The following is a 25295-nucleotide window of genomic DNA, read 5'->3' as shown; positions in this document are numbered from 1 at the left end:
CTTTTTTTTTTCATTATTTTTTTTTGGCAGTGCTGGTGGGGAGGGAGTTGGAACCCAGGGCCTCACCCAAAGCTAGGCAGATGATTTAGCACTTAGCTACACCTTCAGCCCCTCTCCCCTGATCTGGAAATTGGGATAATTGCCAACCTTCCAATCAAAATAATACATCTGTCATGTGAAAATACTTTTAGCTATTCTATGTTAAATGTGTGCTTATGATGACATTTGGCTCTGGTGGCACGAAATGTGAACTCTGAAACAAATTTGAATATGGAGCATGTCAGGTTTGTGTGGTTTTAGTGCCGAGAAATTTTTGTGCTTATTGCTATTTCTTCTAGGGCTGCTCTATTATTTGGTTCAAAATGTCACATGATGGCTGATCTCTTTGGCACATATAATCCATGCAATTATAGTGTGAGCTTCTGCTGTCAGTGGTGGTTAAAAATCCATATACCTTATTCCATTTTTAGCCTCTGATGTTTCTTATTCAATTTAACTCATCCTTTTATTTTAAAATTTGATTTGAATGAGTTCCATTAACAGATATTTTCAGGTGACAGTCAAGTCTAGGGTGCTGTCAACTTTAAACTGAGCACAATCTGCAGCCCTCAAGCTAGATATGAAATCTAATTTCAGGCCTGTTGGAATGGAGAGATATAACTAATCTGTAAACAGTCCTTGTAATAACATAGTAAAGTTGATAAGCTACTGTTCTTGGGCAGGGTGAAGTGTGTTATCTAGCTGTCTAAATGGTGGCCCTGATTGCAGTTCTACCTGGGGTGCATCTCACAGTGTACAGGATAGTTAAAACCACAGATTGGTCATTGCATTTTAGTCCCATTACAGACAAGGTTGGGCCTTCATTATAGTGAAAGCCAAAATGAGGCTTCACTTTACTAAAAATTGTATTTCTTTTTTTCTTTCAATTGGAAGGTGTAAGTGAAAATTAAAGCATAAAAACAATTAAAAGTCACCTACTCTGTTTGTAATAAAAGTAAGTGCAGGACAATTCTTGGTTTGTGGCATGCACTTGCAGTTGTTGGACTGCTGGTTGCTTAGGTTTCTCTTGCTTGTCTGCCTTGATGGCAGAGACTGGTAGGTGATTCATTTCAACCCAGAGTGGCTAGAGTCTTATGGGCAGAGAATGAGCATGTTAAATATTCATTTGGTTTAACTGAATTTAACATACCATCTTTAAGATTAATCAGAAATTTTAGTTATTAAATGGTTCACTTTTTAATAGTATATAATTTGCTGTTATCTAAGTTAGTGAATTATTTAAGTGAAAATGATTTCCATGAAGTGATTTTATCAAACTGATGTTCCTTGTATTTACATATGATTACTGATTATATTAAATTAGGAATATGGGTAAGAAAAGAGTGGCAATCTAAAATCTTACATGTCTGACTACTAGTGTATGTGTTGTGTTATATATTGCAGACTGGGACCTGACACTGGCTGGCTGATATATTGTAATTTTCAATTCCATGAATTTTGATAATGATAGTTGGGTATCAGTTTAAAGGACAGTGAATGAACATGTAATTTATATATATATATATATATATATATATATATATTTATAAATGTACATTTTCAAGTAAATTTCTTTTATTTTAGTATATTACTTTTTCTACTTTGATTTCTTTTCGTTTCTTTGACACTGAAATTTAATGATATATTGAGACAATGTTTTAAAAAATAGTTTCTGGGGGCTGCGGATTTAGCTCGGCAGCATAAGCACCTGCCTTGCAAGCAGGTAGTCGTGAGTTCGATCCCCGGTACCAATAAAAAAAAGATAGTTTCTAAAATGTTGCCAAAACTACTGGTTGTTTTTGAAAATTCAGGTGATCTCTGTAAATTACTGAATAAAACCCAAATGTTGTATGCATATTTCAATCTATTTATATTATAGTACTGTTTTCTACCATGACCACTTACACCTTAATTTTATAATATGAGGTGTTATGAAGCTATTACAATGCATAAGAGTATGAGAATATAACCCACATCTAGCTACCCACCACCTAGTTTTATCAAATACCATTTTATCATACCTCTGATCCTTTAAAAATAAATAAGATACACTTCTGGTTTCAGCTCTGAGATGTAGAGAGCTGCAAACATGTCCCTCCCACGCTTCCAAGAAAAAATCTGAGCAGCCTGGAAAATAACAAAGAACTGAGTTTCAGGAGCAAGTGGCCATTTCAGAATCTGGAGAGAGAGAGAGATCTATCTTCTGAAACATGGACAGGACCTGAGCGTTTAACTTATAGCAGCAGAAGCTGCCAGATGTCGTAGAAATGGATTGAAAAGCTAAGCTAGAAAACATGACAAATGGCAGGAGACAGAGAGTTGCTTGCCTTGAGAACATGAAGCTCCTGGGCATAGTAGTTGGAGGGAGGAGGGGGTTTTATTCCTTTGCTGGATTTCCTCTAGGCGCTCCACCTGGATCTCTTAGGATTAGGGAAAAATGGAGAGAAAACTCATGGAGTAAGCTCAGAACTGCTGAAAAATCTAGTCAAAGAGGAAAAGGCTTATTCTGCCGGGGAAGGACATGGTGTGAGGGCTCTGGTAAAACACCATTGCAACTGGGCAAAGGGAACTCACCCAGCCACCACTCCTGGCCTTGCCCCCTTCCCCGTCTTAGCTGAAACGAGTTGCAATCTACAGGAAAAGGGGCCTTGAGATGGAGGTAGCCTGAGAACACTGGTGCTAACCACTGTAGCTGGGGGAAGGAGGTGGGGGAGCTCCAGCCCTGAAAGAGAGGCACAAAACACCTGTGAAGTCTACACCCCAAAACACTGGCCTATTATGTACTCCACAGAGTGAGGCTTAGACTATTCGAGAACTGCTCTCTTCAGTTCCACCAGCATGCCAACAAGCCTCCAGGAATAACAACAGTGGGCTATAGCAGGGAAAGCCGCAAGAGACAGGCTTGCTCTAGAGAGCAGCACAAACGGAAGACCCAAAGAGAAGAGAAGGGACGAGAAAACATCACCAGAGGAGTCTGAAGTTTCTGACATCCGTAGGAATAACAGACCTTAATGTAACGCAACTTCTGTTTAGAGTAATACAAATCCCCACATGAAAGACGCATTTACCTAAGCATGTACTGCTCTATAAAAAAGGTCTAACTTTCAAGTGAAAACTACAAGGCGTGCCAAAGACAAGTAAAACAGTCTAAAGAGACGAAGCAATCACTTGGACCAGATGTGAATGTGATGGAGCTGTTGGAGCTCTGAAGCCATGCACACATACATTATCCCTGTCCACTGAGTACCCTTGAACACTATTTTAGGTGCCATTTTTAGAATGGATTTAACAAGGTCTGAGCTCTTAGCTTGAAGTCTAACAGAGGACAGAGAGCATAACTATAGATGAGTGAAAAATAATTATGGGTAGTAAAACATGCAGTGAAGAAATACAAGAGGGGCAAAGTATCATAGAGTGGCTGGTGGCGTGTGTGGGCTATTTTCACATGGAGCCGTGAGGAAGACCTGTCACGGGAGGTGATGTGGGAGCTCATATATGATTGATGAAGAAAGTCCTGCTATTAAGAGCCATCTATGCAGAGAACAGCAAGTGCAAAAGTCCAGAGGTGTGAGCAAGTTTGGATCCCCTCAGTGTAATCATACTTTGAAAGGAACAAATGCTATGGGCATGTTGCTTATGAAAGCCGTCTTGCAGCTGTGTCTCAGCTAACCTAGGTGAGGAAGTGGCGGGTGGGTTTTTTCTAGCTTACATAATTCTCTCTCTTTAAATACGTGTAGGAATTACTTGTTTCCCCGATCTGTTCTATCTTCTTTGTGACCACTTTAGGACCAGAGGAATCTGAAGCCCGTCAAGGCCCAGGATAAAAAGGAATGTACATTTGCAATTATGAATAAATACTTCACTCATCTTCTTCATAATTGTAAAGGATATACATTATGTCAGTTACTTCTCCTTGCCTTGAAATTCCTGCCCCATGTAGTGATTATTCCTGTATCCCATCCTGCAGATGGGAAAACTGAAGAGTTACCTGACTTGATGAAGATTGCAGATTATTGCTCAACTCTAGTATTTGAACTCTGTCAGCCTGACTTCCCATAATTACATTACAAGTACCAGAAGGTTGGCTGGTTATTCTTAAAAGTAGAGGCCTTGGTGGAAAAAAGAAAAAGAAGACTTGTTGAATTGTTGAATTCTTATGATAACTCAGTTTGTAAAAGTGTTAAATCTTTGGCTAGTGAAGGGGAATGCATTTAATAAATACATGTTGAAGGATCTAGCACTTGTTCATTACTTAAAATAGATGAAAATGGGTAGATTAAATAGTTGCAACATCCCAATTCCTTCTGCTGTGTTACTACTGTGAACGTTACTATGTAAGATTAATACTGTGGAGCTGGGAATTTACCTCTGCGGCATAAGCGCCTACCTGGCAAACACAAGATTGTGAGTTTGATCCCAGGTACCAAAAAAGAAAAATTAATACGGTGATAACAGTGTTATCTGGCACTTCCCTAATCAGAACATTCTGGAAATCAGTTTTTGTGATCTCGGTAACTGTCAAGTAATTGACGTCAGTCTGATGTTTTGTATACTTCATCGGCTCATATGCTTTTCATACTTTTTTCTGTAGCTGATATTTATACTTTGAGAAGAAATGAAGCATAATATGAACACAACAAGGTCATGATTGGAGAAAGGGAATATTACGTTAAATGAAAGGATGAGTATAGCCTAGGTGTATAGCTCAGTAGTATAGTGCTTGCTTATCTTGTGTGAAACTCTGGGTTCCAACCCCAGCACTGGCAAAACAAACAAACAAAAATGAAGGAAGAAAAAACTTTCCCATGGCAACTTTATTTGACACACTAAAAGGCTACTGGTGCTTGGTAATATAGATTCATTGAAGAAAATACAATCCAGGTTGAGTATCCTCCAACCAGCCATATAATTGAGCATCTACTGTATGCACAGTTCTGGTATTTGTACCATTTATGGGATTATATGCTAAGTGAGAAAAACAGCAAACCTTTAGGTAGTGCTTCCCATGGAGCAGAGATGTTAAGTAACTTGCCCAGGGAGCACAGTTTGTATATTCTAGATCTGGGTTTGAGCTTGTAGGTGGTTTAACTAAGTCTGTGCTCTCTCACCCCTAATTGTATGATTGTACAGCATTGTCTGGGTGGCTGCTTCTATGTTTAAAAAAACCCCAAACCAGATGGTAATTAATTAGCATGAGGGGGTACCCAAATCTGTCAGGTTCTGAGAGCCTGCTGGGAATCTTGGCTGAGCTCTGTGGTAGGGTACTATGAGATTGTTTTTTAACATCTCAATTGAAATCACAACTTCCTATGAATGCCTTACAATATTATTTGAAGGGAAATAGGCATATGGATTTTTAAAGTTTCTTTGAGTATATTGATTTTTACGAGTGAATGCAATTGGTAGTTGTCATTTGTTCCAAGAAGTGTTTATCCTGGCATGCCTTGGTTCTATGTAAAGTTCCTCAATATTAAAAGATTTTGCAGGTTCTGCTGCCTTGATTCTCTAGGACTTGAATGTGATTGATGGCTTTAAACATGTGCAGTAATGAAAGTGTTGATATTGCCAGCATAAATGGAAATATGTATTGCTTTAATTTATAAAACAGGTTGTGTCTAGTTTTTGACTCCCTTTATATTTAACCTGACAAATTCTATTTTCTGGGAGGGCAGAGAAAGACGGTGTGTGATTGGGCCTCATTGTTCATTAATAAGATGCCGAGGGGCTGGGGGTATGGCTCAGTGACATGGTGCTTGCCGAGTGTGTGCAAGTCCCTGTTAAAATACCCAGCACCACAAAATAAAAACAAAAACACAACCCTGACAAAAATTTCCAGCGTGCTTTTTGATGGTGCTCTCCCATTAATATAACTGAGAAGATTCTAAAGCCAGATGGTGGTGTAGCCCGTGTTCTTCCATCTGATGTGCCCTCTCCTGAGGCTGTTGGTAAAATGCACGCTCTCACAGGGCGCTGAGCTGGCAGTGGCTGGGTATGGAGAAGCTGAGATGCTGCATTTCTAAGAGGCTCCCAGGTAATGCTATTTTTAGTAGCAAACATGTCTACCCTTGGAGACCCCGCCCTCTGCCTCAGGCTGTGTGGATCACCAGAATCATTCAGAAGATTTTAAGCAGCTCTGTTTCCCAGGGCCCTGCCAGTTCTGCCTAGAGTCTATTGGGATGAGCCTGGCAGGTATTGGAAAAAAGGAAAAAAAAGCAGTGGAAGTGATTTGATAGTAAAGCTGTTAGTTTTGTTTACTAGGGGCAAGAGGGCAGTAATGACAACTTGGAAAACTTCACTGGAAGAACCAGATTGAGATGCTTAAAGTCAAGCTTTCTGACATCCTAAGAGCTTCTCTTGGACCCAGAGTATGTGAGAAATCTTAGCAGGTACCAGCCCCAAAAGGGAAGTGAGTTTCTGATGATTGGGTCCAGACTGGCTGAAGTCAGAGTGTGGAGAAAAAAAGTACTTAATGGTTAGCCCGCTGACCTTCCTAGCATTAGATAATGTCTGTAAAGACTCATGGAGTGTGTCCAGGGAGGCCAGGGCCCAAATATGGAAAAGAGAAGTCATGATTATGAGGTAGGAGTTGAAATTACCATTGTGAGTGTTTAAAGTGTCACTTCAGCGCTTTCCTCTGCTCCTGGGTTTGGGGTTTCATTTTAGTGGTGTGTAGACAAGCTGGAAAGCAGGCTGTCTTTGTTGTACTGAAGCAGATCTCATGGAGGGCTTTTTGTAGGTTTCTCCCTTTGTAGAACATATGACTTTTTCTGATTTTTAAAAAAATGTTTTAAAATGAAAAAAAAAAGAATAGAAAAGAGAGAATTTCAAACCAAATCATAGGAGATTAACAATGGTTAATAATTACATATTGTTATCTTCTATGTAGTTGTTCAGATTATAAGATATAGGCCTGAAAAAAAACATTAAACAATTGAACAGTGAAATCACAGAGATTAGAAGTATAATTATCTATCTTGTATATATATATATATATATATATATATATGATATATATGTATGTGTATATACACACGTATGTATAATCTTTTTCCTACTCCCTAGGCCTTTTCTGTTTTGATAACTGAGACAACTCAGCAAGTGGCTTTTCAAACTTTCCCAAACTGTACTATTAATCTTTTCCTGAGGTCAAACAGGAAGATAAAACACCATGTGTGGACTGATGTTCACAGTTTTCATCCTGTCCTCAGTCCCTCTCTTGCAGTTTTTCTTCAAAAGTTTCCCATTATTGTATTTATGACTTTCCTTTCTTGTTTAAGGTAAGGGAAACCCCATAGTTGGAGAAAAAATTTGGGTTCTCTCACTATCCTCTTCTGAAGCTTATAAGTTGTGAGATACATTTTGCATTGTCCCCGGAAACGTCTGTCCCAAAGAGTGTCTGAGCAGAGAAACAGAAATGCTAAGGGTGATCAGCAGGATGGGTTTCTGCTAGGGCCTGACTTCTACATTGTGGGTGCCTGGAGCGGGCTTTGTCCTGTCCTGAGCTTGAAGTCATTGTAGGACAGTGGGTGTGGGTGTGAGCAAGGACATCTGGAACTTGTCTCTGGCTTTCAAACCTCTGGCTCCGATGAAACAAATGACCTGTGGGAGAAACGGCAGCCCTTCTGGAAAGAGCGAGATGAGAGGAGTGTAATGGATGCCTACCAAGTGTCTTCTGTGTCCCCGTAGTGCTCTAGGCCCTGGGAGCTGAGCCTTGGGAGAGGGACTGCCTGAAACACACTTTCTGTACCCATTGTGATGTAGTTCCCGCATTCACAGAGGGAGTGAGGCAGGAGAACCACAAGTTTGAGGCCAGCCTGGAAGGGACACACACACAGAAGGCCTCAGAGTCTAGCGTAGATCGGAAGGAATATGATCAGGCGAAGAGAATGGATTGGTGCCACTGGGGAGGAGGGCGCCTATCGGAAAATCAGCCTTGCCAGGAAGATGGTAAGTGTGAGGAAGCAAGGCAAGGAAGTTGGTGAGATCTTGTACACTCTTGTAAAGAACTTACTTCTTAAAATTTTGGGTAGTGCTGGGGATTGAACCCAGGGCTTTCACACTGAAGTACATCCAGAGCCCTCTTTTATTTTGAAACAGGGTCTCATTAAGTTGAATTGAGTGGACTCAAACTTGCTATCCTCTTGCCTCAGCCTGTTAAATGCTGGGATTGTAGGTGGGCATCAACATCTGGCTTCCTTGTAAGGAACTCAGACTCTAAGGGTAACTACTGAAGGAAGGATTTAAGGGGGATTGTGCCATCATCAGAGGTCGGGGAAGTTTTATTCTGTGTCCTTACGGCTTTTAAAAATAATTTTATGAAATCTATTTTAGATATCGTAAAACCACCCCATTCACTGACTTTTAGTACATTTACAGAGTTGTGTAATGATTGCCACAGTCTAATTCTCCAACATTCTCATCATCCTTTGGGCCACATGCCTTGTGCCCATTTGTAGTCACTCCCCACTTTCCATGTGGTGCCCTGGGCAACCACTCTTTATAATTTCTCCTTTTCCTTTAAGGAGAGTTTTTTGGTGAGCATATTATTTACCTTAAGAATCTCTTTGCCAAATTATAAACTCATGCTCTTGGCCTCCCAGCTCCTGCTTAGCCCATCCCTGTCAGCATGCTTTAGGTTGCACATAACAAACTTGTTGTCTGGGACCCTCTTAAATACACGTTTGCTGGGGATTCCGCTTAGCGGCACAGCACCTGCCTGGAAAGTGTGAAGTTGTGAGTTTGATTCCCAGAACCGAACCCCCCCCACCATTTTTTCTTATATAATTGGAAGACCAGAGGCAATGTGATCAGCCCCTCAATATGACATCAGAAACCTGTGTTATTGGCATCTCTCCTCCATAGTGCCAATCTTGTAGTAGCTCTGGCCGGGGGCTGGGTTCCTTGGTTGTAGGATGGCATCCATTGGCAGTGGGATCTTTTGCTTTGCTGTTCGCAAATTGTATGGAGAAGTCCTTTCCTGCATGCCCATTGGGCGACTTTAGTTTCTGTTGCCCACTCTGGACCAGTGGTTGGCTTAGAAGTGATTAGGCTGCTCCTCTGGAGCTGAGAATGGGGACCTGTGACCAACAGTGGACCCTGCCAGAGAAAAAGGATGGGAACCAGTGGTACTTACTGAGGGTTTTTGAGCAACGATGTTGGATTGTTTGTCCCTCGATTCCTTTCACTTTTGGGAGCTGTTTTCTATGTTGAGCCAGAGGCAAAGTAGTTCTCTGACTTTGAACTTTTTTGCTATAGGCAAGTAGACAATCCTGGCTGTGTGATAGAGAATGTGACTCATGATCTCAAAATGCTGGAGAGTAATAACAGTAGGTGAACATTTTTGAAACCAACTCTAGCTTCAAGTCCCTGGAAAGTGACGTCAATACAGATCTCACCGATTTAGGAATTTCTTATGCTCAGGGAATACATTGAGGTTTAACTTAGGATAGTTTAATAGTGTGCACAGTACATATTGGGGATGGTGTACACATTAACACATGTGAGAAATAAATAATTTAAGTTATATTAGAAAACCTGTTTGCTTTAGGATAGAAATATTTAAATAAAATATAAATATAAATAGTACTGAATAATAGAAAATCACTAATATCTGGTTGTTAAGTTAGCCCTTTGGAATCTTTGGGAAAAAATAAGATTCTCTTCTGAATATATCAGTGTTCCAGTTACAGTGTGAACTTGAAATTAACAAAAATGGACTTTCTTTCAAGTATAATTCATGCTTGACTAAGCCAAATAGACATTATGCCAGTTATTAGGACTTCGTTAAATCCTACTTATTAAGCAATAAACAATCAAGGTAAGTCTGTGTACTGCAAAGTAATTTATATGATTATGAGCTGTATTTCAGAGTCTGTTTCAAGGCAGGGTTTGTCCACATGTAAGTAATAAGCATTTGCTGGTGCAGCTCTTAGTGGTGGGAACGGATGTTGAAGAAAGCAAACACCATATGCCCTTTGTTTCCCGTGCATGTCTCCTTTTGGAGGCCTGGGTGGAGTATCTCAGCTGTCTCAAATAATCTCCATTTTGCTGTTGCTGCAGACTCTGCGGTTCTCCAACTCTTCTCTCTCATGTTAATTGTAACTTCTTCCTAATTGGGTGGCTCTTCCTCCTCTTGGGTTATAAAGGTTCCACTCTCTCAAGTGTCAGAGATTGGACTGATTTTGAAAAATAAGTTTCACTTGATTTGTGACAGGCCTAAATGTAAAGAATTTAAAAAAAAAAAAAGAAAAAGAAAAAAAAAGCCCCGCCAGTGTGAATGTGTAGTGGGAGGGGCAGGCGGCTTGGGTATGGGACAGGATGCTTAGAATAATTCTGCTGCCAAGTGAATCAGAGAGGCTTGCAGTTCACGACGAGTGCAGAACTCACTCCTGCCTGGAGTTTAGTCAGCCAGAAATCACCATTTCATTCTCCACAGAATGGAGGTTTCAGCAGCCAAAGCCCAGAGTGCCGCAGACCTGTCTGAGAGTGTAAGTAGGCCATACATCTGTTTTGATTCTTATTACATCTGCATCTTTTGTAGCCAGGTCCTAACTGTCTAAGAGGGAGACATGACAGGGAATTTGATCTCAGCTCAGTCCTTCTGAAATGGCGACTTACACTATTTCCCACTCGGACCCAGGTTCGGTTTTCTTTTTTGTGGCAAAAGGGAATTTCTGCTCCCAAGTCGTTCTCTGTGACAGAAGTAGCTCCTTTTGGCCAAGTCCTTTTTTGTAGTGGTGTTTGATGAAGACTTTGAACAGCCCTCCCCCCATCCCATTTGGTCTCTCTTTCCTTCTCTGGCTGCTGTTTACAGCCAGATGAGTTTTCTCTGAGGGACACTTCACTCAGGCAGCCCCATCCAGTCAAGCCCCTGGCAGGCATCTGTTGCGGCAGCGAGGGTTCCCTGTCTGGAGTTGGGAGCAAGTAGCATATCTGAGCCAGCTGCCAATTTGGGAATCTGGGATGAAGCCAGGTGTGGAATCCAGCTTTCCCGTGCTCAGGAAGAAATAAGAATGAGATGGGAGGTGGGATAAAAAGTCAGCTGAGGCCTATGAAGAGCAGTGTTCCATTGCTAGATGCCGCGCCAAACTATCGGGCTAAGTTCAATACTCTGCTGTCTATCTAGCCACTAACAAAAATTCATCCATGTTTTATTTTTTGCACCTGAAAATTTCAATCATATGCCTTCACAGAGCTGCTAGATTGTTTGAAGTAATGAATGTGAAGGCACCTGGCACTTTCTTGTCCCCTTTCTTGTCCCCAAACGTACAGGCAGATCTGAGTGAGTCATGCTTATGCCTCACAGGTATATTTGAGTTAAAGATGCCGAGGCTTGGGGACTTATGTCAGGAGGTTCTGTGATGGGTTCTCAAGGGAGGGTGGTAATTCAGAAGAGTCATTTCTTGTTCAGCTTCGAGTTTCCAAGTTAAGAGTACTTAATACTCAGCTGATGTGAGGGAGAACACAAAAAAATCAACCTTGATGAAAACTGCTCAGTAGTTTGCCTGATTTTAGATCAGAAGTATTCATAGGGCATTGGCATGGTGCCTTTTCATCAGGTTGTTTCAATTACCCGTTCATGTCACTCCTCTAGTGCCTCTGCTCTGTGTGTGTGTGTGTGTGTGTGTGTGTGTGTGTGTGTGTGTGTGTGTGTGTGTGTGTGTGTGTGTAGGGCACTTTGTAGAGCCTGCCTTATTAATTAACTTGACTACATGCTTTACATTTGCCGTGAGTTAGTTGCTAATGATAGTGTTCCCTTGTCAGTCACAAGTTCTCGCAGCCCTTTCTCCCATTGAGTTCCTTATATTTCATCTCATATTTACGCTGAAGCCATTTGCCTTTAGCTGGAAAAACTACTCAGTAATTGTTTATCAGCGAGCCCTGGTAGTTCTCATTTTTATCCTTGATTTTGGAGCTATCATATCACCGACACACTTGGCCTATGAATAATGATTTAAGAGGACCGTTTATGTTAACCACCATCCAAGCAATGTGTCATAGTATACTGGCCCTGTGCAGTTCTATGTTGCTCTTCCTTGAAATCCAAGCTGTTTCCTATGACCAGCCAGGCCTACTGTGGCCTGGCTTTTGCCTACTTTATCAGCCTAATCAAGGTCACTCTCCTGATGGCATTACTTTCCTTCAAGGTGACCTCCTGCCATGTCCTTTGCTGCCACTGAGTCCAGGCGCTTGCGGTTCTTTTTGCTGGGAATGCCCTTTCCTTGGTGCCTTGCGTGGCGGCTTTCTCCTCTCTCGGATGTTGCAGTGTGCTTTGTGATGGTGGGCCATCTTATCTGAAGGGACTTCCTCCATCTTACATTTCCTTTCCTCATGTCACCACAGTTATTTCTTAGTGTACTTATATCACAGCCTGTAAATACATTGTTGACTCACTGATTTACTTGGCACTTGCTATCTCTTCCACCAGAATTTCAGCTCTGAGAGGGTAGAGGCGTTGTGTGTTTTAATTTCCACCTTATTCCAAGCCCCTAACTGTTCTGTATACATAGTAGATGCTCGGCAGATGTTTGTTGAGTGAATAGTTCCTTTGGATAATTTAGTGAACAACTTTTACTTAGTCCGTAACTACAAGCTGATGAAGACTGTCCTATCTTCTCTGTGTGGATCCTCTCTCACCTCCAGTGTGCATCCATCGCTGCTTGGACACTTTGGGGGCACTGTCTTTTGTCAAGTCTCTGGCTGCTACCTGGAGTCACCTTGTAAGTGTTTTAAGCATCGTTTTTTAAAATCAAAATGAAATCACCTGTCTTCAAAATGATTTGCTTAAAACAAATGCTTTGTTTCTTCATCGAAGCCTTCTTCCTCTCTGCCTTTCTCCACCTCCTGCCAAAAATAATGAGAACAACCCTATTATCTTGGAAAGCGGTTTTCCCTCTGGTCAGAATCCAAAGCCTGATGATTTATCATCAACTGAGCTGCGGTGATAGCTTTTTCCTTGCCTTGCCGACTGCTCTCAAATGTTAGCATTTTGTTTTCCAAGGGACTTCAGTGGGGTCATGTAATGGCAGCTCAGCTGTGGTACTGCCTTTCTCTTAAATCACTTTAAAATTTTCTTCTTAGTGGTAAAAAAATCCTAGTCTAGCGTACCAGTAAATGGCTGTGGAGGCTTCAGACAGTATTTAAGTAGTTCTTTCTGGCCAGTTTTTCACCACTTCACTGAGACCTTACACCAGTCTCAGGGAGTAACGTTACACCCCCATGTTAGAGATGGCAAAATGGAGGCTAACTGAGGTTAGACTACTTATTTTTAGGCATAAATATAGCCAATCAGGATTAGACTCTAGGTTGGTCTCACTTTTAAATCAGTATTTGTTGGTGTACACAATGCTTCTTATTATGTGTGGTGCTGGGGGTTAAATTCAGGGCTTTGTGCATGCTAGAGAAGTAACTATCACTTAGCTATGTCTGTAGCCTTCCTAGGCATTTTGATTATGTCCTACGGTTTAAAAAAAAACCCTCTGACAACTTCATCTGCATGTCTGCATGTGTGCAGTGTATAAGCACATGTAACTCAAATAAGTTTATTGAAACAGTAATTGCCTTCAATGTGTGCGTCTCGTATTCCCCATTACACTAAAAACATGCTTGTCACACCAACATGATGGTACATATCTTTAATCCAGGAAGCCGAGGCAGAAAGATATGCAACTTCAAGGCCAGCCTGAGCAACTTAGTGAGACCCTGTCTCAAAAATAACATGACAAGAGCTGGGGAGATGGCTTATTGGTAGAGTACTTGTCCAGCATGTGTAAGGCCCTGGGTTCCATTGCACGACTGTGCCAGGAAAATAAAGTGGTCAGGACCTTCTAAATAGGTTATATAGCCCACCAACTGGTGGTATCCCTGTTTGAAAACAGTTTGAAAAATACTGATGTGGGTGATGTGTAAATTGTGCTTACTTTATCTAGAGGCTTACATAGTGTAAAACTACTTCAAAAAATTTTAACAGCAATATAACACACATACATAAAATGCACACAAGAGTACAGCTTGTTTAATTTCATGCATGTCTGTGTAGCCAACACCAGATCAAAATATACTTTCATTGATTTCAGCTTCTTTGAATCAAGAAAGAGGCACAGAGTGCAACAGTAATGGAGAGTCCCTCTCTTATTCTGAATTATGCATATAAAACTTGCTTGATAGACCTGTTTTCGGAGGTCTGTAGTTTGCATTTCTGGTGATTGGTCCTGTCTAGAGCATGAGATCTCAGAACTTCAAAAGGAGGGGAATGGACCTCACCATGGCCACCAGAAATTGGCACAGGAGGAGAGTGGACTGAAGATGTGTCTGGTAAAATGTGAACGAGGGGGAGGAAAGGGCAAGGCCCTGTAGATGAGTATGGAAACATTTGAGCACGAGAATTTGCAATCTTAGTAATCGTGACCAATTTTACTGAAGTGAAGTAGAGGGAGAATGGTGCAAGGGGACTTGGGATTAGAGTCCGAAAGCCCTAGAGATTAATCAACATCTGAAAAATAAGGAACATCTACCTCTTTTGGTGAGTATTGACTGTTTAAGGAAATTCTGAAATTCAGCACAGCAAATTAAGCCGATTATTTTTAGCAAAAGATATAGCTGCATCTCAATATAGAAGCAAGCCAGAGTAACTTTGCTTTCATGTTGTATGGGTTTTGTAAGGAGTCATGTGCATTGTATACAATTTGATGTAATGAGCTGTGCATAGAAATTGGAGGAAGCTGATAACTGTAATGTGCTTTAAAACATTGGATACAGTTATAAAGTTGTATTGATTAATGTCCTCTGTGAGATTTGTTATGCATAGCTAATTTTTAGTAAAACTAAAACAGCCTTCATGAATCAGGAACCTTGGGATAATATTAAGTCCTTTTGTCTTTGTTGATTAGATAAGCTCTAATTTATTGTTCATTTTTGTAAAGGAAACCTAACTGTTCCATGTTCGGTACGACTTTTCTAGGTTGGGGGTCTTTATCTCTAATGCTGGCTTGTGGGTTTATGTTTAACTCTGCTTGTGTCATGACTTCATGTGTCCGTGTAAGAAAAATCTTGGGCATTGAACAAACACTCTGGAGAACAAGAGGAGGAAACCTGCTGCCGACAGAGTGTCTGCATGTGACTTTACAGTTACTGCTGAATGAACTGGGTGGGTAGGCATGCGAAAGGATTACCATCATAGCTGCATTCAATGAGATTATCCTGTGTGTTTTGCCTCTTTTATTTGATTTGGTCATCATAAACCTGAAAACTGGATAGCAAGTTACCTGAAAATTCAATCTCAGATAGGATTTCTTGATCTTAGCATTGTTGAACTTTGGGGCTAGTTAAGTCTGTTGTAGGGCTGACGTATGTCGTGTAGGATGTTCAGCAGCATCTCTGATGTGTACTAAGGGGATGCCAGCAGCCCAGGTTGTGACAACAAAAAGTGTCCATAGATATCACCAAATGTTCCTTAGAGGCACAGTTGCCCTTAATTAGAAACCACTCCCCTAACATAACAACTGAATTTGAAAGTGGGAAGAAACAGCTTTGAAAATGTTAGGCCTATCACCTTCTCCCTTTCCAGTTTCTAAAGCATCAGACAAAATATTAAAAAGACCAGCAAAGGGGCAGGAGAGAATGAGAACAAGCCACATCTTTTATGTTGAATTCTCTTCCATGGAAGAACATTAGAGAAGATAGCCAGCGTTTTTTTTAAGTTAAAAATATTTTTATAGGTCTGGAGATTTAGCTCAGTGGCATAAGCACCTGCGTGGCAAGCATGAGGTTATAAGTTTGATTCCTGGTACCAAAAAAAAAAGTTTTTATAGAAATGTTAGAGGTCATCCAAAATATGCATAAACAAAAATCTCCTGTAATCCTACTCTCCAGAGTTAACCGTGGTTCATTTTTGCTTTCTTGCCTTGTAACCTTTTTCAGTACACACACGCGCGCACACACACACACACACACACACACACACAAATCTTTTGTATCATTTTCCAAATAGGTCCGTGCCAAAAATGTTATTATAATGATTTTTAGCTTAAATGTACTTATCTTTCTATATCTATAATATATACTGATAAAGTTTTTAATATTATTTTCTTATATGCCTACTGTATAGTTTATTCAGCCATGCTGCTGTTGTATACATTTAGTTTCTAATTTTGTTTTTGCTATAACATGTACAGCTGTACATATCCATGTGTGTACTTAAACCCTTTAGAGTTTATGTTTTTCTTAAAGAAATTACAATCAATGTAATTTTTTTTAACCATCTACTGAGCAGGATAACTAATTCATCATGTCCTGGATTATGTTTTATGTTTTTGTTATCTATCTTTGCCCTTTAACATTGTGAAAAATGCTTTGATAAAATTTTGAGTATGGGAAGTTTTTTAGTTTTCTGATTAAATGATGACTAATTAGAAACTATTTAGAATGCTGCCTGGGGTGGTGCATACCTGTAATCTCAGTACGCAGAAGGCTGAGACAAGAGGGTCACCATGAGTTCAAAGCTAGCCTGAATTGCCTAGAGAGACCTTGTCTCAACAAACAATAAACAAACAATCCAAAAACAATTAGGTTTCATGTTTTGTTCATGTAGCTCACTCATAGCTGAACTGTGCTAACAGAAATCAGCCTGTTAAAGGTGATTGACCTTTCCTTTAAGACTATATATTGCAGAGAGAAAGTTAAGGGTGTATTTTCATAAATTCTCATCACCCATGGATTTTTAAATTTTTTTAAAATGTAAAATAATATAAACTTGTGGTAAATATGTTCAAATGGTACAAAAGCTCTTAAAAGCTCCTTATGTACGGCTTCTTAATTTTTTGTTCTCTAGAATTTATGTTTATACAAAAGTTAAAATACAAAAATAAAGCACACAAACTGGGCAATGATATACAAGTTATGAGCCAATCAACTTTTTTTGGTTAATGTATCTTTCTGATTCAGCACCTTGTTCTGTTTAATCGGAGTCCTATCTGGGGTTATTTTATACTTTCCTGCAACAAGTCACCCTCTTTTATGTGAATCTAGCCATAGAATAAATGCCTACCAATGGAATTGTTAAGAGCCCATGTCCTTACAGTTTTTATAGACATCGCTAACTTGCCTTTCCACCAACAGTGTATAGGTTGACCTGTTTCCATCAGACATTTATTTCCTGCTTGGCATAAACTTGATTCATAAATTAGAAACATGAAAATCAAATCTCATCTATCATAATTATTGGAGGGGACTATGTTTTCTCTAGTGACTGTTGTATTGCTTGTCTCTCAGCTTTGGGTATGTCTGAAGAATGTATACTTACTAGTTTTCTTTTGGGATTGGCCTAAAACTGGCTTTTACTTTGTTTACCATGGAATAAATGCATGTATAAAGTTGAGAGGTAATAACCCAGATAAGCATCTTTCTGGTAATATTTGATGACATGGCTCAATTAGAACTGAGGTAGTTTGAAATATACTCTCATTACTTAAGAGGTAATATTTACTTTGCTGTAGGTCTCTTAAGTAGAACATGTCATTAGATATAGTGTACCAAATGTAACATGTAAATATAATCTAATGAATGTAAAATAAGATATAATCATGTGATATCCATTTTCACCTTTATTAGTTCTTCTATAAAGTCTTTTCTGATGTTTCTTCATTTTTCAGTTTTTCTGCTGCATATTGACATTTTTTGTGCTTTTCTTTAAAAAAAAATTACAGCATTTGAGGTCTTTCTTTGTTTTTGTTTTGCACCAGACTTGTTTTCTTAATCAAGTTTTAACCAACACTTAGTTTCTAGTCATAACCACCCTGCACACAATGTTTGGCACCTAAGTATTTTGATGGAGTGTTTATTCTAGAATTTTGAATTTATGGGGTTCTTGTGCTCAGCAATGGATGACTTGCCTGGTCATATTTCCTCTCCTTCCCCAGAATGACACTTACAAAGGTTCCTGCCACTTCACTCTTGAGAACATCACTTTTCCGCCCAGGGAAGGGTACAGCAAGGTACCATCTTTTGTTCGTTCTGTGTCTGAAGTGGCAGTGGCAGAAGTTTGAAGGTGTTTCCTTGCATCCTGGCAGGTGCAGCAGCTGTCAGAACCTCTGCTAACACTGTGCAATAGCACAATTTTATGATAGACAGTGCAAATGTTTGCTATACTTTCGGTTAGGAGTTTTTGAGTTGGCCTACAGTGAACTACCCTGAGGCTGAGATACAAACAGGAAAGCAGGTCTCAGGGAATCTCTCATATGTCAGTGAGCCTGAAATTGGAGCAACTCTTGGGAGTACTCCCCTTTCCAGTTCTCTAGTGCTACGAGGGGTTGTGGGAACCCTGCCCTGGAAGGTGGAAGTTTAGTTTTGGTCTCAGGCTGGGCCCCTCTGAGTTTGTCAGATGGTTTACATGAGGCCTGCTGGGTAACTCTCTCAAGAGCTTCCTTAAGACCTTATGAGAGTATTTCAAAAGACTAACCAAAAAAATCTTTTCAAATGATGTATCTGTAACATAGAAAATGCACATTTTAGAGCTAGGCAGTGTGATCCAAGGAAAGTGGCCTCTAGACTCAAGTGGTTGTAGGGTGGTATGTAGGCTCTGTGATTTTTTTTTCCTCTAAGAGTTAGTTATGGGTTGGGTTGTGTCCCTATCATTTTATCTGTTGAAGTCCTGGCCCTCCATACTTCAGAATGTGCCTACATTTAAAGATAGGATTTCTGAAGGGATGATTGAGTTAAAATGAACTGTTACAGTGGATCTGATCTAATGTGACTGGTGTCTTTATAAGAAAAGAATAGCTGAGCATGGGGGAGAGCATGCTTGTAATTTCAGTATTCTGGGATGCTGAGACAGGAGAATTACACATTTAAACACAGCCTGGGTAATTTAGCAAGAGCCTGTTTCAAAGTAAAAAGGGACTCAGGATGTAACTCAGTGTGAAGGCACCCTGGGTTCAGTTCCGAGATATATATATAGAGAGAGAGAGGGGGGGGGCAGGAGAGAGAGAGATAGAGACAGAGACCAGTGGCATGCCTACACAGAGAGATGACCATGTGAGGACACACCAAGCAGGTAGCTATCTGGAAGCCAAGAAAAGAGACCTTAGGAGAAATGAAACCTACCTGTACTTTAGCCTGGGATTTCCAGCTTCCAGAGCTATAAGATAATGGATTTTCATTATGTAAGCACTGAGTCTGTGCTATTTTGTTATGGAAGTCCAAAGAGATGAATGCAGGGACTATTTTTAAGCACATCAACTTTTCTGATTTTACTTCACTAAGGAAAATGACAAAGAAGATCTTTGGAAATTGGTGTAAAGAATGGATATAGTGTTCAGCTGATAGTAGAGACTCTTGCATGGTAGTGGTAATCATAATCATTTAATATTATGATACAATCACTCCTTCTCTCTCTCACCCAGGCTTTCTAGCTCCACTCTGTTTTGAAAGATTCTTTTTCTTCTTTTTAAGTTCTTTTCAAATGGGGTTGAAAGAACTCATAGGATCAGAGAAGGTAGGTACTTTATGGATTAGCAAGTGGTAGAATATTTTCTTTTGAGTAACACTTTTCATCTTCTCCATGTGTTAACATACTGGAGTTCTAGGCAACATTTTATTTAGGACAAGGATTCTGCTACTGGAGGTGACTTTTGGTATCATATCATGCTTATTGTACCTAATATCCATTGTTCTAGCATGCACTTACTGCTACAAAAAATTCCACAGCCTATATTCTTACAGCTTTGGAGGCTGGAAGTCTGACATCAAGGTGTCAGCTTAATTGGATCCTCCCAATAGCTGTAAGGGAAATTTTGTTCCATGTCTCTTTCCTAGCTTTGAATGGATTTCTGCATTCTTAAATTTTAATTTTTATAGATAAAAGGTAAACACTTACAGTAAATGTTCACAATTTAAAAATTTGATTGTAGTAAAAGACACATTGCCATTAATCCTCCTTTAAATAGTCCCCTTTGCTTTGAACATACTCACCCCATCCTTCTTGTCACTTTTTGAAGCAGTTCTGGAAGTCCTCTTTTGTGTCTGTGAGTTCTGATCAAAAGTATAGTGAATTCTGCTGCACATTGTCTTCCACAGAAAGACAGGCTTGGAAAGACATTATGGGGTGTCTCATCAACCTTATTTACAGGATATGACACCATACAACTTCTGAGTCTTCTCCAAAATCAAAGTGAGTATGAAAAAGAAATGTTTTAGATTGATTCAGGTTGTTGAGATAGCAAACGGCATAACTAAAGACACTAACAAAAGAGGACTTCCAGAACTGCTTCAGAAAATGGTAAAAATGATGGGATAAGTGTGTTCAAAGTGGGAGGGAGTATTTTGGGAGCAGTTAGTGGCAATGCAACTTTTACTGTAATAAATTTAAAAATTAAAATAATCACTGTACTTTTCAATCACGCTCTGTACATCAACCTGATTTTTGCCTTCATTGTCATGTGTCATTCTCCCCATGTGCATAGCTACCCAAAGTTTTCCTTTTTATAGGTATACCAGTTATATAACACTAGATTCCACCCAAATGACCTCCTTTTAACATGATCATCTTGAGTGATCCTATTTCCAAAAAAATCACATTCAGAGGTTCTGAGAACAGCAATTATGTTTGAACCTGATTTGCCATTTGTGTATCTCTGCTAGTGGCCAGAAACTTCACCCTACCTGGATTGCTGCTCCTTCTTGTCATGCATATTTCAGCTCAGAAACTATCTTCTCAAGAGGCTTTCCTGGCCTCCCTCAGTGTAGTTGATTGAATGAATGAAATAGATTGCAGAGTAAAATTAAGATGTGATTGAGAATTATGCTGAGCATAATTTACCCTTAGAAGTGTGAGAGAGCTCTTCTCTACCCCACATCAGTGTAACTTGTAACTTTCTTGTATATGTTGGCGGTGTCTCCACCACAGATGCTATTTAAATATCATTTTGTGCCTGCGAATTGAGTTGTCGGGCACCTTCCGAATGTCATGATGTTTCCTGTTCTGTGTGCAGAGCATGCCAAGAGGATTGAATTTGTTGGATTTGGATTTTGTTTTGCAATGGCTCACAATTTGATTATGATTTTAGGATAATTCACCAAACAATACTGGCTAGAACCTTTTCTGAAGGGCATCTAGGTCTAGAAAACATGTGATTCAGGAATAAGGAAAGATTCACTAATGTGAGTGAATTAGTTGGTTTGTATTGAACATGTTCTTTTTGCTAATTCTGCTAGCTACTGTGCAGAATATAGGATTAGTATAGGTAGCACACATAGTGTGTGCCCCACAGGAAGACATAATTCACAGTTGGATGCATCAGTACATGCAAAATTTTGTGAAAATTTGTAATCTAGAGCTGAAGAATGGGTGTTTGCTTTGGGCCAGAATGATCAGGAAGGACTTTATGGAAGAGCTTAGCTGAGCTGGAGCTGTGCCTTAAAGAATCAGATATCCTAGAAGAGGTGGGAGAGAATGCCAGTCCAGGATAATATTAACATGGTAACATTAAGCTGTATAATAGTCCAGTATGTAGTGAGCTACCTTATTTTAATAAATTTTTGTTCACAGCATATATGATTTATAATAGGAAAATATTAGAAACATTTTACATGTCCATCAACTTGGGGTACATAAATTATAGTAAATCCATACAGTGGAATATGCTACAGCTAGAATAAACATTGAAGATACTCTTTACAGTATGGAAAGACTTCTGAAATACATTGTTAAATAAAAAAGTAAGGTACATGACAGTGTGCATAATATGCTAGTGTGTGACGTTTGCTTGAAGAAACTTAATAATCGAGGAGTGGTAATTTCCTGGGAGTGGTAAACCAGGGGAATGAGAGCCGACTGTGTGTGTGTGTGTGTGAGTGATTTAAGTGAATATATCCTAGTCCAAAAATGAAAAAGCAAGGATGACAATAGTAATTGGTCACACTATTGCTACTTTTAATTGACTTCAGTGTTTTAGGTATTCTTGAAGATAATCATCTATACTAAATATTTCAAATATAAGCTCTTCATTTGCCAGATAATGAAATTCTCATGACCAACCTTTTACTTTTATTGGTTATAACTAAAAATATTTCAAATATACGCTAAATAGAGAAGCTAGCCCAACAAATCCCTTTATATTCACCATCCAGCTTCAGCAATGATCTTGTCTCCTTAGTTCTCCTTCCTTTTTATTCCCTTCTGCTACCTTAGTTCCAAATATTTGGAAAGTAGGGGCTTTCTAATTGTGTCATAGGTTGAGCCTCCCTAGTCTGAAAATCTGAAATCCAACATGCTTTCAAATCTGAAACTTCTTAATTACTAGTATGATGCCTCAAGTGGAAAATTTCACTGATATCATATGATAGCTCACAGTCAAAATGTAGACACATGAAAAATAATAGTATACAGTTACCTGAAAACTTTGGGAATAGACTAGCTTTGTGTTTGGGTTTAGATCCCCAAGAGCAGGGTTCGGGGCATTGTCTTCCTCTGCCCAATACCTAACACTGTTCTGGATGCTGGGTAGGTACTCAGGAAATATTTTGTACAGAAGCAGTGTTACTTTGGCCAAGGCCCATAGCGCATCTATGTAGGGAGTTGAAGGAAATTATTTCTAAGGTGCCCATTGGTTTCAGTAGTGTTTGGGTTCATTGTTAAATCTGCTGATGAAAATTTCAGGCTCTGTGAAAGACCAAAGAGTAGATAGGTGGGGAGGAGAAAATTTGTATAGAAATCTTTTCAGTGCCCCTCAAAGTATTCCTCCAAAGTGATCACCCACAAATAGAATCTTCTCAGGATATAGTATTTATTAAAATAACATTTTGGATTTGAGGCTTCCTCTTTTTGCAGTGGTAACATTCTTTCTTTTAAATTTTATTTAAAGAGAAAAAAAGAAAAAGGGTACAAGTAATACAGAATTTCAAAAAAAATAAACAGGAAATCACTAGTTAGTAGATTACATATTGTCATCTTAGAAATAGTTGTTCAAGTTACAAAATTAAAGCATACAAAGTGGGCATTCAAACAAGTGAGACTGCAAACAGTTATATTCAATGATCCAACAAAAATTTAGTAATATGGTTATCTAACACACTTAAACATACATGCGGTTGTATCCTTTAGAACACTTTCTTTTCCTCTCTTTTTTACAATAACAATTACACATTTTGGGTTTTATTACTCCCACAGTTCTTATTACTTTTTTTGGAAGAGAATAAAACCAAATGTGACAAAACAAAGTAGAGTCAGTCAAAACAAAAGATGGACATAGTCCATGATGTAAAAACAGAATACAAGGTGATCAACAATGATTACCATAATGCCTCTTGCTACCTTAAAAAGAATTGCCTATATCATCAGGTATAATAAAATTGAACAAAATAGTACAGAACAAAGCCATTAAAACCGAAACATTGGAGACCTTACAAGACTTCAAAAGAAGATAGTAGTCAGACCAAAATGGGCATCATAGTGAATCCTATTGCCTTCAAAGTAGTTGCCTATACACTCAAACTTGATAGTATTAAACAAAACAGAACAGAGTAAAATCAGTCAACACAAGATGGTGAGAGAAATACAGAGGTTCAAATGAAGTTAATAGGAAATCAAAGTGATAAATATATCCTGCTATTTTATATTTATTTTTTCCCTTAAAAATATAATAAAAAATAAATAATTTTTTTAAAAAAAAGGAGATTGAGATAAAAGAGGACATAACAACATAACAACACAGGTCAGAACAGAACAATTTAAGCAACATAGTGTTTCTCCACAAGAGGTAACGTTCTTTAAATAACAGAAAAGTCACTGTCTAAAAAGTTATTTTAAGTTTAGTTTGATTGTGCACCACATTTCCTGGGTACACACAGAGAAAATAAGCCTCTTGACGTTGTCATCTTTACAAAGAATCTTATAGGAAATCTTAGTGATACTCTTACTATGTCAAGAAGTCAAAGCAGTAGGCAACTGAGAACAGAGGTTCTGAAATTAGAGATAAAAATACTGGTAAGAAGCTGTGGAGGGAGATGTGATGTAAGTATTAAATTTTGTTGATTTTCTAAACTTTGTGCCAGTTTGTGCATTTTTATTTTAAGCTTGATTTCCAGAAGTTTCTTGTTAGCAACCAGATGGTCATCAGATAATTGATATGGCTTCTTTATAAGCCCATTTGGGGAACATAGTGGCCTGGATTTTCCAGGAAAAGCACTTAGTAATTCTATTGGTTTTTGAATGCCAACAGAGTGTTTTTGGAAATTGAGGATCTTAATGTCTTGGAAGTAACTCCTGGAAAATTGGAAGCAGTGAATTGATTGCATGATGGACTTGGAATAGAAAGTTAAAGCTATGGATACAATTTATTTCATCTACAAATATCCAGCCTGAAAAGTAAATTGGGAAAATTAGGTGAGGATATTTTGTTTTTATTGTGTAAGGTTTTTTTAAAATTTGTTTTCTGGGATGAGTTAGTGAATATAAACAGACATTTAAAATGCAGTGGTCTGATTTGATTTCCCATTTTCAGAATTATTTGAAACTCTAGGACCCCATTATTCTATAGTCTTACTAAATGCATTTCAAAGAAAACATTTTGTTTTAAAAAGTTGGGTTTATGACAGGAAAAAGGGTCATGGGTTGCCTTCAGGTTCAGTGAGGCATAGAGGTCTTTTTTGAACTGGAGAAACATCCACAGTGATTAAGAGTGTGGTGGTAACAAGCACGTTGTGTTGCTGAAAACAATTACAAAGAGGTTTGTGATCTGTGTGAAAGAGCCTCATGTAGCTATACGGCTCCCTCCACATCGTGACTTGTCAGAGTGGTGGCCAAACAGTGGCAAAGAGCAACTGTGGTGCCAAAAGGTATTCTTGCCAATACAGTTGTAATTTGTTGATATTCCTCAGAATCTTTGTAGGTGTTTCCAAAAGGATCCTGTCTTGAAAAACACTACACGATCTCTGCTTTTCTTTCTAATTGCTATGGGTCTTGCTGTGTTGCCTAGGCTGGTCTTGAACACCTGGGCTCTAGCAATCTTTTCTTTTCTTTTCTTTTTTTTTTTTTTTTGCTATTTTTTTATTTAAGAGGAAAAAGAAAAACACAAAACAAAACAAAGCGGTGTAAGGGTACACGTAATACAGAACTACAAAAAAAAAAAACATAACAGTAAGAAATCACCTGTTAATAGATTACATATTATCATCTTGAAAATAGTTGCTCAAATCACAGTATCAAAGAATACAAAGTGGACATAAAAACAGGGAGTCTGCAAACAGCTGTGTTCAATGATCCA

The 25295-nt window shown here is 39.0% G+C and overlaps 1 protein-coding gene across 8 annotated transcripts in view; it reads left to right on the top strand.

The window, feature by feature from the left end:
- Window positions 1-25295, top strand: part of Sh3kbp1 (SH3 domain containing kinase binding protein 1) — a 324470-nt gene that overhangs the window by 67368 nt on the left and 231807 nt on the right. The window contains exon 1 of one of the 8 annotated variants that reach the window (XM_063242893.1): window positions 10300-10526. The exons of the other annotated variants lie outside the window; for them this stretch is intronic. Coding sequence (XP_063098963.1) covers window positions 10476-10526 — 51 coding nt within the window. The 5' untranslated portion in view covers window positions 10300-10475. Of the gene's footprint in view, window positions 1-10299; window positions 10527-25295 lie in introns of those variants that run through there. 8 annotated transcript variants of the gene reach the window in all.

The sequence above is a fragment of the Cavia porcellus genome, unplaced genomic scaffold (assembly GCF_034190915.1).
Source record: "Cavia porcellus strain 051 isolate PalLab524CR breed Dunkin Hartley unplaced genomic scaffold, mCavPor4.1 scaffold_33, whole genome shotgun sequence".
In the NCBI taxonomy this organism is placed as follows: Eukaryota; Metazoa; Chordata; class Mammalia; order Rodentia; family Caviidae; genus Cavia; species Cavia porcellus.
Note: the sequence above shows the minus strand (reverse complement) of the source record. Positions and strands in the feature narration are given on the sequence as shown.